A 16,908-nucleotide genomic window follows, 5' to 3' on the forward strand; every position below is an offset into this window, starting at 1 on the left:
TTGTGAGTGAAAATTGCCCTAAATGAAAGTTGGGTGGATGCTTGAGGAATTGAACTCGTCGTGTTGTGTGATCCCGCTGACACAAATGAGGGTGAGAGTTGGTAAAAAAAGAACTGAAATTTTTGCTTGAAGGTCCTGCCAGGACCAGTCTTGGATAGGAAAAAAAGTTCCTTTTTGGCCTGTCATATCCTTCTGATAGCTTGGTAATGAAATAATGTCATTTTCTTTTATGGTAGAATACCCTGCAAGGAAAGGGAAGGGAAGGGAGGAGAAAAGCAAACATTAAAATGGGTTTTCCTTGACTGAGGTGACCTGAGTGTCTTGATCTAGATTTAAATGTGAGATTAGGAAAAAGATCAAATTTGATGTAAAGAAGAATTAAATGTAAATATCTGAGCGTTGTGGGGGTTGTTTTGTTTTGTTTTTTCGGGAGGTTTTTTGTTTGTGAGGTTTTTTTTTTTTGTTTTTTAATTTTTCAGAGTTTATACTGTGGGAACTTTTGGCTGGATTTTTCAACTATTTTATGTGTAAAGTATATTTCATATCTTTTAATTACTCTGCTATGTACAGCAGCATAAAGAAGAGACATTTTTAAAGGAAAATCACTTGCAGGAGGTCAAATCCAAGAAGGATGAGGAAGGATCTTCCTTCAGTCTTGGAAGCATTAAATGCTCTCTCTCTGTTGCTCACCAGAAAAAGGTGCTGAGACTACTATTTTGACACTTTTTTTCTTTTTAGACAAAACATGATTTCTCCAATCCAAAAGACAACCAGCATGTTTTGACTGTGCTGTATGAAGGATTGTTATGATTGTATGAAGGATTTGTTATATCAATCCTGCTGGAGTAATTTGGGGGACCTTGGGAAATCACTTAATGGAATTTGGTCCATGTCTGCATAATCTGACTTTTTTTTTTTTTTTCCTTTTTTTTCCTGGAGTAATTGAAGATGCAGCTTAATAAACTTTTATAAAGATTCCCAGTTGGTTGCTGCATTTCAGAGGGTTTGGAGCACTGAAGTAATACATCTTGTAATTGTCTTTTTTCCTCCCTACCTCACTTAAATGTATTCCCCGGGGAAGAATCTAATGTACTCTAATGCTGGTACCTTTTACAAAGTGACCCGACTCATTAGGATTTGTTCTCCAGAGCTCCCTTGACAACAGATAAATGCACTGTGAATATTGAAGCTTCCTCTCCATCACTTTCAAAAAAAAAAATAAAAAAAATCTATTTGAAACCCAGTGTTTCACAGCTCCATTACTGCTCGGAGTTCCGTGCTCGGTGTCACAACACACCAGGTTTATTCACCGAGCGATTTCCGAGTTGTTTCCATGAAAATGAGACACGGTGGGCTTCTCTCAAGTACTCCATTGAAGGTTTCAAATCTATTTATGGCTTGTGACATGTAAATATTGAGAAATTTCTGGGCCTGAAGTTGTCCTTTATTAACTCCATTGCAATAAGTTCAATAATTATTTTCTCTCCTCCTCTCAAATCGCTGGCAAAGGTCGATGGTGGAGCTTGGGAAATGGATGAAGTCCTTGGGTTTATGGTGTGTTTAGAGGGAGGAAAACACTTTCCCAGTGCAGGAAAGCTTTTAGGTGGAAATTGGGTGCCTGCTGGCTGCTGGGAAAAGGATTTTCCTGGAGAAATGGTTCCATAAAACCAGACAAAAACCAAGCCAACCAACAGAGTTCTTTTCATCTTACTTAAAAATACATTTCATTGAATCAGTTGTAATTTAGGATTTAATGAACAGTGATGTCAAAACTTGTAACTTTAGCATATTCAGATTTTGATACTTCATTCTGAAATAAACTTCTGGATTCTTTTAGTGAATATTTGTGTTCAAGTGTTTTAAGAAGCCAAGAATAAAAAGCATTTCTGTGACAGCTTTTGAAGCTCTACTGCGAAGCTACATTTGGAAAGTAAATTCTGAAATTTCTCTCAGCCTAAAAATCTCCCTGCACCTCCTGTAGGTTGAAACAAGAACAAATGTACATTCGGGATGAGTTTGGCAAACTCCTGGAACGGGAGAGGATCTCCTCAAACGAGCACCTGACCCGAGCCATCCTTCGCGAGAGAGCGGCCACGGAGGAGGAGCGGCAGAAGGCTCAGCGCTTTGTGAGTCCTCAGGCTTTTACAGAAATCACAGAATTTCCATGCAGCTCTCTCCTCAGGCTTGTTGGTAAAAGAGGAGAGAGCAGATCTCGTTATTTCGGGTTTTTTCCAGTGTGTCATTTTATTGTGGTCAAATATCCCTCTTTTAAGGAGTTTTGCTGCTTGTTTCCAACTTTGGAAACAGCTCGGTGAAAAATTCTGTTTAAAAGGATCATCTCTCATTACAGCTGATGTATCAAACCTTCCTGAGAAGGAAAGTGGAACATAGGGTTGGCTGTTTTCCTCAGAAAACTGACATTATACAGTTGAGTCCATTTCAAATGTCTGACAGATTTATAACTTCCTTTATAGAGTGTTTGCTTGCTGTAGTGAGTCTCTATTGACTCTTCTTTCTAGCAATAATCATTATTGTCTGAGGTGGAAATATGCCTTAAAATATACTTGAGTATATTTTAAGGAAATTTAAAGTATATTTTAAGGAAATAGGTATTTTCAAGGCAAAAAGTTTAAAATACTTAATGTGAGCATTGCTATGAAAATAAATGGGAATTACTTATGGCAGCAGCAACATAAATATTTGTTGGGCCCTCTAAATCTGAAGTAAAATCCAAAGTTTTTAAGGTTTATGGGTTGGTATTTTAGTAATCAATCACTTCAATATGCAATAGCTTCATCTGTGCTGTGGGAGTTCAAACCTGATGTTCATGTTATTTTTCCAAATCCCAATTTAAAAGCAAACTGATTCCACCTCAGTGTTGGTATCTTTTCCTGCCATTTCTGGATGCTTTTTCACCTCTGTGGTGATGTTATTGTTGAAGAATAATTTCAGTGTTATAACAAATGTTTCATATTAAGTAATTTTAAAACATGGGAACAAAGGAGAATGGAAAAGAATTTTGACCAAGGTACAGCCTTAGTTATATGCCTTAAATCCTTAAATTCTTAATATTGTGTGGGAGAGATAAGGGTTTTGTGGCCTGGAGCTAATGAGGATGTGAAGATCTATAATGGAGATTATTATTTGCATAATTACTGGGGGTTTGAATCTTTCTCTCCCTGTTGTGGTGATTTTGGGAAGCACAACCTGGACTTCTCCTCAGCCAAATGCTTGAGAAATTCTTTATTATGGATATGAAACTGCTTTATTTCGTTAGTTTGCTGGTTAATTTTCACTTGCTTCGGAATATCAGAGTTAGCAGTTGTGTCATCTTGGTTTTGATCAATTTTCCTGGTTCCATCTGTGAAATCTGGAAATATCTGGTGGTTCTTGGGTGCAGGTTTGTTGTCACCACTGCAGATTTGTCATTTCCACTGCAGCTTGTCCATTCTTTGAAGTGTGTACTCTTAAGATTACAAAATAGCAAGAAGGTTTTGTCTGTTTGTTTCCTTAAATATGAAAATATTGAGTAATTCTCACCTTCCTATAAGTCAGCTCCTTTATTTTCCTGTAATTGGTCATATTTTATTTCTTTGGCTTCTTTGCTTCCCCTACCTGTGCATTTATTTCCTGTATCAAAGCTGAATTCAGAATCAGAAATGTATTTCTCTGTATCCTTTGTCAGGTACTGTGAGGAATTCTGTGTTCTAGTAAACTGCTACAGCAGGTTTGTGTTTTATGGAGCCCAGATTTGATTTGTCAGACTCTTCTTGGAGAAAAACAAATGTTCCTGAAGTGTCAGTAGCAAAATAAATTCCTTTGCTGCTGCTAAATTGTTCAAATAGTGCAAAGGAAAAGAAATTATGGTGAGAAAAGAAGAATTTGAGTTTTCCTTTGTAAAGGGTGCTAATTCTGGTTTTAATAAATAGATGTAAAATGAAGTCATATTTCCCATTTTTTGAGAATTTTAATACCAGCAGCTGCTTCAAATCTCAGAAGGAAGAAATTTGTAGTGTTAACATCCCAAAAGTTAGAATTAGCTCTTTATACAAATGAGGGGGGAAAAAAAGGATGAAATGATGTGTTAATAGCTGAAGTCCCAGTGCTGTGTCCCAGGAAATGTCCTCAGTTCAGGGGGGCTGGTGGGATGTCAGCTCCTGCAAAAACAGATTTTGGGGCGATTCAAAGGTTTGCAAAGCAGTAATTCTGACATTTGTGCCAGCAAAAGTAGAAATTATTGTTCAGAGTGGAATTTCCAGACCCTGATCCAAGCCCTGGAAATCCCTTGTGGCGTCAGTGTGAGGATTTAATCAACTCTCGGTGCTTAACTCAGCAGAAATTAAGGCAGCTGTCGATTCCTTTAGCAATCCTTTAAATTCCACTGCCTGGGAGTGTTTTGGGCACAGCCTGGCTGTCCTTATCCCACAGATTTGGGGTTGTGTCTTGGAAAAGTGATGTTCTCTGGGTGCTGGGGAGGTCTTGGAGCTCCTCTGGCTTCTCCCTCACCTCTGGCTGTGGGATATTTGATCGTGGAACGAGCTGAACCTGGGAAGAATGAGGGTGGGGAGTTTTCCCAGAGAAGCTGTGGCTGCTCCATCCCTGAAGTGTCCAAGGATGGGGCTTGGAGCAGCCTGGGATAGCAGCAGCTGTGCCTGCCCGTGGCAGAGGGTGGAATGAGATGATTTTCCAAACCAAACCCAAAACCATTCTGTAATTCCAAGATTATCCATTTTTTCCCCTCTGCTTTTCCCCCCTCTTTTCAGGGCTGTTTCCTCAGCTGTTTCAGGGCTCCCAGTACATCAAGGGTGGGTGAAGAATTCTTTTATTTTCCTCTTTGTGATTCTCCTTTCCTGTCATGTCAGCACAGACATGAACTGAGGAAAACACTTTACACACTGAAGCCCTTTCCAAATGCAGCCAATCTGATTTCTACCAACTCCAAAACCATCTCCATCGAGGAAACTGCAGCTTGTGCTTGGAGGACAATTGTCAGGGGGGCAGAATGAGAACTGCTGGAGCTGGCCTTGCCACAAAAGGAGGTGGTTTTGTGCCTTTAGCTTTCCTCACTTTGGAGATGTGACATTTGCAAAGCATCTCTGTGATTTCACCAAAGGACAAAGTGTATCACGTGCTCAAAGTCAAGAATTGCAGCTGGTTAAAAATACTTCTTTTTTTCCACACACTCTTAGTGTGGATATGATTTATTTCCTGCCCATCCCTCTTGAAAAAGGGTTTCAGAATAAATAAAATCTTTTATTTCAGCCCAGCCATAAGGAATTTTGATGGTGATGTGGTTCTCTGCAGCAAAGGGTGAGGCTGTAGGTCCTTATGATGGCTCCAAGAATACTTTTGTTATATTTTATCACTTAGACCTCTTCTCTGCCATATTTATTATTGGAGATTTTTGCTGCAAATCTAAAAATTGGGCCTAGTTGAGTTGGGCTTTCCATGTGATGGCTTTGCCATAAATAGTTTATTGATATTCCATCACTTGAGTCATTCTGAAAGTCAGGGTGAGACGAGGAGAATAGGGGGTAGAAAATCAATATTATCCAAAGTGCAGAGGACCTGTTGTATTTCCATCTCCTGATAATGACCTGGAGTTTACTGTGAACACATTTGCTCCTCTGTCTGGACTGAAACGAGTTGTCATTAGGAGCCTGTATGTTAGAAAATGGTTTTATTGAGCTGCCAATGACATTAAAGTCTCATTTCCCTTTGAAGAGGCACAGAAATATTGTTCTGTTCATGTGCTGTAACCAGAACATTAAAATTTGATTATTGCTATCATTAGAAGTCTGTATCCATACTAATGCAATTATATCTATTTGCCCATGTGTTGTTCCAGGCTTTCATTGAAGCACCTGTTTGAGAATGAAATCTGTTGGTGCTGAGGAATCTCATTGTTTTGTAAATTATTTTCTGCACAAGAAGTTCTATCAAAAAATTCCTCGCTCAAAAAGAAAAAAAATCAATGTGGTAGAAGTATCTTTATATTAAAAAGCACTTTTTTTTTGCACTTTAGGTCACTGTGATAATCAGATTATTGGATATTTTTTTCCCAAGCAAAATCCTATTTGAGACGTGAAGTTCTTTTACTTCTCTGAGCCCTGAAATCAATAGACAAAACACATTCCTGGCCATATCAGAGCTGAAGTGTGTTGAGTTATGTGAGAAGGAAATCTGACCTGTTGTCATAATTGAATACAGGTTATTAAAATGCAATCTTTCACTCCTCTCTGCCTGAACTGGTTTGGTGTTTTCCCCATTACCCTGGGGTGACTGGTCCCAGTCTGTGTTGGGCAGTGACCTCCCCTTTGGGGCTGCATTTATTTTTCCTGTTGTCAATTCATTAATTTTGTCATGAGGACATTTCCTATTTTCCATAAACAGATTAAATCCTGACCCTTCCTGCTCTTTTCCAACCAGGCCTGGACAAACCGTATTTTAAGGATGACTTCACCAGGAGATACCAGGGGGAAGAATTAAATGAGTTAAGGCATTAGTTCTCAGGAGAAAAGTCTGTTTACAAACCTGCAGTATTTATTACATACCTCATTTAGCTCATTCATCATTTTAATAGAAAAATGAATCTTTTTAGATGATTCTGAAGTAATTTGAGGTAAACTACACAGCCTGAGGCAAAACAGGATTGCTTGGTGCAGGGAGGGCTTTTGGAGAAGTAAGAACGAGCAGAGACTGTAATTCACAATTTATGGCAGTAAAATACTAAAGTCTGATAGTTGAACATGAGATTTAAGGTTTGGGAAGCAAATGGTACAAAATTAAATCTACTGACAGTTACTTTGTCTCTTGTTCCTCAGTTTTATAATTTAGAAAGTAGAAATTTTTCATGAAACCTCGTTGAACGTGGAGATCTGGGGAGTTTCACTCATAAAATCTTATTTAGTCCCATGCACATGGTTATCTTTGTGATGTTTTTATGGCTGAGAAGTAGCAGCTTCGTTGCAGCAAAAGCTCTTTTTGCTGTGGGCAAAAGGAACCTGGGTTTGGTTGTTCCTGACACAGAAGACAGGAGGAAGAAGGTGTTTTGGAGTATTGAGGATGGCATCTATCATTTTTTTGTGTGTTTCGTTTTGGGGGAAATAAATAATAATAAATAATCTCTTGGTTGATTTTTAGAGAAGGAAGTGGGATACAAAGAGCAAGACATTGCTATTTGGCATATACACATTCTGCTGCACTGACTGCACTCAGGTTCCTTGGAATAAACAGAATATTGCTCCTTTGGTTTATGCCTCTCCTGGCACACATTCCTTCTTCCTCTCCCTCTTTTTTTGGCATTTCTACTGCAGCACTAAAAGGTTTGGGATGGAAATTCAGGTCTTTTAGGGGCTCTTAAACAGGTGATTTGAAACTACTGTGTGAGGAAGAAGCTCTTGCTAAGCAAATAAAGTTGATAATTTTCTCCCCAGTAAGAAAAGGAGCTGCCTGTCACATATTTACAAATCATGAGCGATTTTCTTACCTGGCCTTGAAGAACTGAAGGCCCATTTGATGTCTAAAATTAATAAATGAACAGTTTTCCCTCCACCTTGACAGAGGAAAATGGTAAAAATCATTTAAAGCAGCCTGTGGTGGTGCCAGAGTTGGAATCCCAGTATGATTTGTCACATAAACTGGGAAATAAATGTTTTATTTCCTCTCTGAAATTGCCATTAAGGGTCTGGGAACCACAAGTTGCCTTTTCCTGGCTCTCTCTTCTGTCCCTTTACAACGTCCATGCTGACATTCAAGATATTTGTTTCAGTAGAACAATAGAAATAATTTTCTCCTTCCTTCAGCATTTCACTTGGCAACATGTTATAGATGTATTTTTTTAATAATTTTTCTATGTAACAGTTAATGGCTTTTTTTTTTTCCCGGTGTCAAAGTTTGACAGACAAGAAAACCACGGTAAAATGAGAATTTTGAAGGCAAGTAAAGTACAGAGAAGGAACATTTATTCTCTTTAAGCTTTCTTTTTGAATGGAGAATGTGTTTTGATAGTCAAGCAGCATTTAAAGCATGTTATTTTTTAATTCTTATATAGCAAACCCCAAGATATTTGACTGAAGCAAAATTAATCACTGTGTTATTTCGGCATTCAGATGAAGATCTAGTGCTTTACAAAGCCTGCTGCTCCATCAATTTGTTCTTTGGGTTGAATTCAAATTGAGTTCATTTTTATAGATTCACTGCATAATACTCTTCTCTCTCCTCCCTCATTCATTAACCAATTTGTTCGTGCTACTCCCTTTTTATTGAACAGTAACAAAATTGCCGTGCTATCTCCCCAAATGAATATCATCATTCCTTGTCATGCATGGGCAAAAAATAAGGCTAATAATCCCTTTTTCCATACACCTTCCCTCTTTCAGGGCCAAGTCTCGTTTCTGCCCTGGAGGGAGCACGAGAGGAACGTTTTAAATCCCGTTCTTGGTGTATAAATATTCCAAGCCAGGCTCCTTTTGATTACTTGTGGGCCTTTGGAGCGTGTAGACCCTGCCAGTTGTGTGACACAACAAAAACCACATCAGAGCCTTGTCAAGGCTTGTCCTTGTACATGACACGCTGCAAACGCACTCCAGGGATTAAAACGCGTTCCTTTGACACCGGAGCGCGACGCGGCCGCGGCTCCTCCGCTCACCAAAACAATCGCCTGGGCCTCTCCTACTCCGACTTCTAGTCAATATTTCCTTGCTCTCAGATAAAGCTGGTTTTGGGTAGGGATATATTCCCTTTGCAGTGCTCTGGTTGTCCTCATTTTGTGTGGAATTGCCAGATTTAGGTGTTTTGGGGGACAGAGGTGTGGGAATCATGCGGTTTGTTTTACTGCTGCTTTCCGCTGTGGCTGAGGTCACTCGGTGTGCTCGGCTTGGAGAAGAACCTGAGGAAAGTCATTTTTAGATGTAATTTTAAGGTTTTTTTGTTTTTAAATATCTTTTCTAAGATAAAAGGTTTTAAGGTGTTTAAGGGGTTTTTAAATACCTTTTAATATCTTTTCCAATCATTGTCTGTCTGGGATATATTGAGGTGCTCAAGTGCTGTAGCAATAGGTGCCAATATAGCTAAAATATTGTACATAAACAATTAAAAAGGATATTTCAGGGAGAGGATGAGGCAAAAAGTGGAATATCATGGTGAAGTCTGTAGGTTTTAGGGGTGTTTTTACAAATTTTAAGAAATTTTTCCGTCCTATCAAGTGTTATATGATCTATTCTGTGGTAGCTGTACCACGATGTGCCTGGAGGAAAAACTACTCTGCCTCCTTTTTTTTAAAGAAAGGAAGAGTTTAAGGCTTAATAAATTTGGGATATTAAAACATCCTTTTAGTTCAGTACTAAGAATTATTCTCCTGATAGCCCAATCCTCTTAAGGCTGAGGGTCTTTAATTGCACTCAGCCCTGCAAAGTGCAGGGGAGTTTGGAGCTGGAAATTCAACATCATGCTGATGGTGTTTGTGTGTACAGTTGGGTGTTCAGGGAATCTGGAAAACAAAAATAAACTTTGAATAACGTAGGTAATGTAAAGATTTAAAGACAAAGAAACAAAACCTGATTTCAATGGGTAGCCAACAAAACTTTAATTTTGAAAGCAGAAATTGCTTTCAGCTGTCAGTGCTGCTGTAAAAAATTTCACACAGGAGTGATATGGGAGAAATTTGTCAACGTAAATTTGGGGTGAAGCAAAAGAAGGTAATAATATTTCTTGTCTCATTACTTTCAGTAATTTAGTTGAGTTTGGAAAATCCACCCCTGTGATAACATAATAAGATGGTGAGGTATCTATTTTTTTAGAGATATTTGAATTCAAATCACGCTTCTAAATAAATAAATAAACTTCATTACTTCTCATTTTCCTAATTATCATGCAGATAAACAGTGGGAATCGTGACATTAGGATAAGTAAGTGGCTTATGATTTTGCTTCAGAGGAAGAAAGTCTTGCTGTTCCCCCTTTTCCCCCCTTGGGCCATGCAGGAGTAATAAATGAGCAAATGCAGAGTAGTTTCTGATGGATGCTTAATGGGGCTGTGCTGGAGCCAAGGGCTGGTTTCTACAGCAGCTGTCACAATTCCGAGTCATTAACACACCTTCAATGCTGGCATTCCAAAATCAGGGCATTTCAAATCCATAAAGACAAAACTCCATGACTTTGAGAAAGGAGATTGGGGTTCAGGTGAGCGTTTCGGGCTCAGTGAAGTGTTGGAGTGTGGAGCATGAAGAGTGTGAATTTCAACAATTAAAAGTCATTTTGGAGGTTACAGGTTGACTTTCAAAGTTTATTTAAGTCTTTAAGCCTGTGAAGAACTCAGTGAGGGACTTCTGCACCCTTTTGCTGGGTGGTTCCTGCCTTTGGAGCCAGAGAGCTGCTTGGAAATCTTCTGGGAGGGAAGAGAATTATTGTGGGCAGCGATAACGAGTCATTCCCAGCGTGTAAAACAACTGAAATACTCAAATATCCCAAATATTCAAGTCATGCCAGCAGACTCACAACAGTGGCTTCATGTGCATCGTATTTTGGAGTGAGGAAATACTTCTGTGGAATAACTATCAGGTTTTCTTTTAATGCTCTGCAAAGAAGGATAATTAGTGGGGGTTGTTTCTGCCTTCATAAAGGGACGTCTAAGAAGTGCTCAGATAAAGAGGTCAGCTGGATCTTTGTTTTACATCCTAGGAACTCATGTCATATTTTAATTTTCCTGCTCACTTTTATCTGCCTGTTTGAAGCATAAGAAAAAACCCCAAACCCTTGTAGTTATTCCTTTTCAAAGCAATGATGTAGGAAAAAGATACTGAACTTGAGCAAATCATTCTTTGAACCCACTACCTGCAAGTGAGGGAATGCACAGCACAAAAATAGCAACCTTTGATGGGTCTGGAAAGTTAATTTCAAATTTTTGTAAGAACAGCCTTGACCTTGAGGAAAATAAGGGGATATTGACCCTCAGCACATCTGCAGGTGACACTGAGCTGACAGAGAGTAGGTTTGGAGTGGAGGTTAGGGAAAAATATTTCCCTGTGAGGGTGAATTGGATGTGGAATATCATGGAAAAAGCTGTTTGTAATTTTCTATTCAGAGTGCTGACAGTTCAGTGCCTGACAATGGGTAAAGGTGGTAAATAAGTGAGATTTAAAGATTAGAGAAATACAAAGTTCAGAACTGAAGTTCACCAGAGAAGAAATATCGCATTAAATAACTCCTGAAATCATGATTTTGCTGTGTTTTGTTGTTTTGGTGCTGCCTGCTTCACAGTCATTTTTTTCTGTTTTAAAAAACAAATTTTCCTTCTCTTCATCTTTCTAAAGTCCAGATAAGTTCACATCATATTTTAGATATTGGGGAGAGTGAAATAACTCTTTTTCCATGTGGACTGCTAAACTAACCCAGGACATTCTTTAACCTTTCCAAGTTGTCCTGAAAACAAAAAGTAATTTTTACTGTTGGAATTGTGACTCGGTGCTGGTTTTGAGTAGGCTCATATCTGAGTTTTAATTCCTTTTAAATGTGACTATTTCTTTCATAAATTCTGCTTTTAAATTGTTTTATTGGACATATTTCTGTCTAAATTTTTCCCAGTACCCCACTTTGTTCTCAGATCTGTTTATTTCCATCCCTGCCAGCTCCTGGAGGTTCCTCCTGCCCTTGTTCACCCCAGTTCTTCATTTTTGCTTTATTTTTCTCCAGCTCTCCCCCTTTTTTCCCTCTCCTTGTGGAAGAACCACAACATCCTTTTGTTCTTATCTTCAGGACAAACTTCTGCCTCTTTTCTCTGATGCCTGGGAGGTTTTTTGTCCTCTTGGCCTCTCTTGCCCGATGCTGCAATGTTGCAGAGTTGGTGGAAGGAATAATTGCAAGCAGAATTCCCTATAATCCCTGCATTCCTGGGAGGACTTTCTGTGTTCTACAAAGCTCTGGAGATCTCTTGGCTCCCTTTTTCTATTTTGTTTTATTTTTCCCCAGGGTCTTATGGACATGGTTAAGTTAAATTTGACTTTATTGGAAATAAAAAGGAGGAAATGCCCTGAAACCGTCATGGTGGGCACCTCTCTGCTGGCTCTAACCTGATTCCTTGGAAACTCCATGAATGCTGAAATTTCTCAGCAGAAGAAAATGAAATTCTATTTATTATTAGTGAAGGGTTTTCTCTCTTTTTGACGTGGATGAAATGAATTTGGCTTAGGCCCTCAGAAAAGGTGGAGATGAAGCGTGGAGCATCTTTAACTCTCTCTCGTGCTTCTGGAACTGTAGCTCGAGGGTCTGTGGAGTGGAAAATGAATGGAAAGTAATTTTATTTTATGGAGAGGGTGACACAAGGTTTTTCTACTGGTGGAACAGTAAGGAGACAACTATTTCTTTTCCAAGTAGTTTTCAGTGCAAGTCTGATCATAATTTGTAAGGAAACGAGAGGGTTTTAAAGTCAGATTTACTGTTTTGGTTTCAAGGGTGTGATGGTTATTTATACAGAGGAACAAAACTAATTAGGTGAATCTTCAGTTTATGCTGCCTTAAAAGTTTAGTATTTAGATTTTTTTTTTCCTTTGTACAGGCCTGGATATAAAGCTTTCATCCTAAGTATCCCTGCACAGTCATTGCCAAAGAGAGGAACATTTTCCCTGCCTACATTTCAGGTGGTTACAGGTGACATCAGCTGTGCCAGAACTTTTCACCCTCAGATCTCTTTAATATTAAAGAAAAACAGATGCTTTCAGGATGCAATCTGAGCTGTTTCAGATGCCAGCTTTCTGATGAAATGGATTTTCCTGAAGAAGTGTCCATGTCTCTGTAAATGCTTCTCTGGCTTGAGGGCTTCTGGTTGTCTTCCTGTGTAGACAACTTAAATAATTGAGGTGATTTTCACAGAAAAGATGTAAATATTATCATGGCCCTCACATCCACGGCACACAAAAGCTGTTGATTATAAATCAGAAACATCCTGTGTGACAGGACAAGGAGCAGTGATTTGGAATTGAAAGAGGATGGATTTAGATTGGACAGAATTGGAAGCAGTTTTATGTGATGTGGCTGGGACACCCTGGCACAGAATTCCCACAGAAGCTGTGGCTGCCCCTGGATCCCTGGGAATGTCCAAGGCCAGGTTGGACAAGGCTTGGAGCAACCTGGGACAGTGGAAGGTGTCCCTGTCATGGCAGGAGTTGGAATTAAATGATCCCAGAGGTCCCTTCTAACCCAAATCACTCCAGGATTCCCTTTCAGAACTTTTTTTTTCCCCCTTTTAATAATTTTTATAATAATAATTAATAAGATTGGAGGTAGTCAGGGGTTTTACCCTGGGCTCCCTTTTTCCTTTGGAATCTGTCATATGCTCCATAGTTCTGTTAATTGAAGGTTTTAACTCTTTGGCCTTAAAATCTCTTTGGTTCCATGAGGAATCCCAAATTTCTGCTTGTTCCTGCATTCCTGGGGATTGGGGCATGTCCTGCAGGATTAATTCTGGATGTGGCCACAGGGGAATGGAAGTGGATTTAGAGCCCCTTCCCACAGAGAGGTTTTGGTTTTGTGCTGCAGGTTCTCATGCAAGGGCTTCCCTAAATTTCTGGAGGAGCTGCCTGTGCTTTCCTGGAATTTCCTGCTGTGTTCTTGGCAGGATGCTGTGATAGCACTTTAAGAGAGTAATAAATAGCTTGTGTAAGTCGTTCCTTTAAGTTAGAGTTTCTATAGAACAATTTTACAAATTGTTGCATGTCACAGCTGTAAATGGGTCGAGCACATCGCCGAGTGTGGAGCTGACAACAACAAAAAAATCAGGGCTTGTACTACTCGTGAGAAGAAAAAAAGCTATTTTATACTCCATTAAACTGTTACACATCATAAATAATTTATGCTCAGCCTGCTCCGTTCTGTAGCAAAGATGATAAAAGTCGACATTTGCGGAGCATTTTCATGGATATCATCATTTTCATGACTTTCTGTGTAAGAGAAACCTCATTCCTGCAGTGTTCCCCTGGTCATTTTGTGGCTGGAACTGGGTTAAATGGTAAGAGTACATTCAAAAGTGAGTCCCTGAGTCTTGCTCTGAGTTCCACAAGTATCTAGAATGGATTTAAAATATATTACAGAATTATTTGGGTTGGAAGGGACCCTAAATGTGATTTAATTCCACCTCCCTGTTTTAGGCAGGGATGTCACCTACTTGAGCAGGGTACATATGTATTGTCTATATATAATTTTGCTCCTTTTATTTAATATTCTAATTTTTATTGGTTATTTCTATCATTTCCAGCAGTGTCTGAACACCTCATGTTATCAGGATGTCTCTGTTCCCAGACCAGAATATTGATGATTTTTCTACTTTATACTGAACTTTTAGACAATTCATACATTTTCTCAAGTATACAGGAAGGTTTTGAGAGTTTTCTGTGTTCTTAAATAAGCCCTTTGATTTGCCAGTGAAAATGTCTTCATTTTTTCTTGGTGAAAAACCCTCAAACAAAATAGCATTGCAAAAATAAAACATGCCTGGAGATTAAAAAAAAGCCCAAACAACAAAGCTGAAGTCTTTTGGACAGCAGCATTTTTTAAAATGTGGAATTGAAAAGCCGACTGAATTTTTCAAGATTGTAGAGAAATGTCTGAATGGAGAACTAGTTCTGTTTATTTATAGAGTGTTTTGGTGCTTCTGAGTGTGTTAGTGCTGTGTTTTCCTGAGGTGTGGTGCCTGATGTGAAAACCTCAAAGGCTGAAATGGGCCTTCACCGAGAGCTGCCTGATTTCCTTTTGCTAATGAAAGTATAAAATGTGATTTTCCTAAATGGGAACTGCTTAATCCAGTGAGTGGAAATGTCCAGAACTGATTCAACTTGGGGGGGGGAACAGTGCTGGATTTAAGGATGAATCCAGAGTGCCATTAATAGAAATTACAGTTCCAGTGTTGCTACTGGGAGTTCATCCTTAGCCTAGAAACGAGATAACATCAACTTCTTGTGTTCCTGTGAAGACTGCAAATATTTCCCAAAAGAATCTGCTTTTTGACAAATCAATTCTCATGTTTATACTCCTACACAAAATACAGTCAGTTGGGTTGGAAAAATCCTTAAGATCCTCCAGTCCAACCATTCCCAGCACTGCCAAGGCCACCACTGACCATGTCCCCAGGTGCCACCTCCAGTTTTAAATCCATTTAAAGATGGGGACTTCACCCCTGTTCCAGTGCTCATTATTTCACTGATAGTACTGATAAAACACTTGATATTTGTGTTTAATACCTTCGTAGTGTTGAATTTTAAATGGTGGCAGAGATTTTTTGGGTTTTGTGTGTGTTCTTCAAAGTATTTTTGTGTAGATTTAGTGCATCTTTATAACAGAAATGTCACCTTCAACGTGTTTGGCATTAAAGGAATAATCAAGTAGTTTTGGTCTCTGTGAGAAAGTGGGTGTGTAATTATATCTTAAATTTCTCTTTGGTGTTACCTGTCCCTTTAAAGCCGCTTAAACCTGGGCAGAATATTGCAGAAAATGTCTTGTAGATAATGAAATTCATGGTCCTCTGCCAGGAGATGACTTTGACTGGGGAACTGTCCTCGGACAAATTAGTGATGGTTCCCTTTGTGTAGAACATTGCAGAAACAGCAACAGCCATATTAAATCTTAATCAATAACAATGTTTCACTAATTACAGGAGCGAGTTTGTATATTGGATAAATTGCTGTTTGTAAACGTTGTATTATATTAACTAAACTAGCTAATTAGCAGAGCAGAATAAACATAAGGTTTGCTAAAAGCTTCCATCCGTGGCTCAGAGCAGTGGCTGCTGTCTAATATTTCAGTCAATGTGGAAAACAAGGTAATGACATTATAAATACATTTATAACGCAGGGTGATTTCTTCTAAAATGCATGTAAGTATTATTGCTTTACTATGAAATATGATTTATTTAATGCATTTCAGCCCCCATAATATTAAGATATAATTGAGATGGGGGGAAAAAATTGCATGCAGTCAGAGTCTGCATGAAAGTGAATCACAGTCGAAATTGCTTGTAATTTTAAAGGCACTTAGGGGAATCGTGAAATTTAGCTAATGCAGCCTTTGGTGTAAAAAATGGGAAGAAAACAATTGGCCAGTCTTTCAAGTTTTATTTGACTTCACATGGTGAGGGTTTTTTTTTTTTGTTTCTTGGTGACAGCCAGGCTGGGAATGAATAAACAGAGCTGCTAAAACTTTATCCCCATCTCGTGATGAGAAATAGCTGCAGATGTGGTGAGGGTTGGGCATTTAGAGTGAGCAGCCAGAACAGAGCTGGGGGTGAAGCCAGGGGAAGGGAGTGAGTGAGTGATAGCACAGCCAGCGCTGATGATCTGAGATGGGAATCGTTCTGCTGGTGCTGGGAATTCTGATGGTTATTGCTTTCAAAAGGCTGAAGCTTTCAGGTCTGGCCTTTATGGTTTAATTACTGTGTGAGCAGTTGCTGGTGATTTCACTAAATCACAGAGCTCCCACCACCAGCCCAGCTCTGCCCCAGCAATCCCACTTTTCTGCTAATGGACACCAGCTTGGGCTTAGCTTAACATGAGCTGGAGAGAATCTGGCACTGCTCATCGTCCTCAAGCTGGGTCTGCCTCCAAAGATGGAATAAACAAGTCAGAATAACCCCAGCAGCCGGGCCGAGATCACTTGATCTCAGTAGGAGATAAAATGGGTGCTTGTAAAACAAAGCTCTTTTTGGTTTTTATGATAAATAGCTTCTGTTGAAGAGATGACTTGGTGCTTTTAAGACAATTTTTATTTCTTGTGTAAAATGTATTAATGATTCCATAAAATATTAATCATAGAATCACAGGGTGGTTTGGGTTGGGAGGGATTTTTAAAGCTTGTCCCATTCCATCCCCCTGATTACAGGAAAGTGTTCAGACAGAGAATCCTGCAATGCTTTGGGTGGGAAGGA

General features: G+C 39.1%; 1 protein-coding gene across 4 annotated transcripts in view; it reads left to right on the forward strand.

The window, feature by feature from the left end:
• CHCHD3 (coiled-coil-helix-coiled-coil-helix domain containing 3) overlaps positions 1–16,908 on the forward strand; it is a 124,205-nt gene that overhangs the window by 31,877 nt on the left and 75,420 nt on the right. For all 4 annotated transcript variants that reach the window (XM_015628579.3, XM_015628582.3, XM_015628581.3 and 1 more), the window contains exon 4: positions 1,982–2,126. In XM_015628579.3, the coding sequence (XP_015484065.1) occupies positions 1,982–2,126 (145 nt within the window). The remainder of the gene's footprint in view (positions 1–1,981; positions 2,127–16,908) is intronic.

Source organism: Parus major, chromosome 1A (assembly GCF_001522545.3).
Source record: "Parus major isolate Abel chromosome 1A, Parus_major1.1, whole genome shotgun sequence".
NCBI lineage: Eukaryota > Metazoa > Chordata > Aves > Passeriformes > Paridae > Parus > Parus major.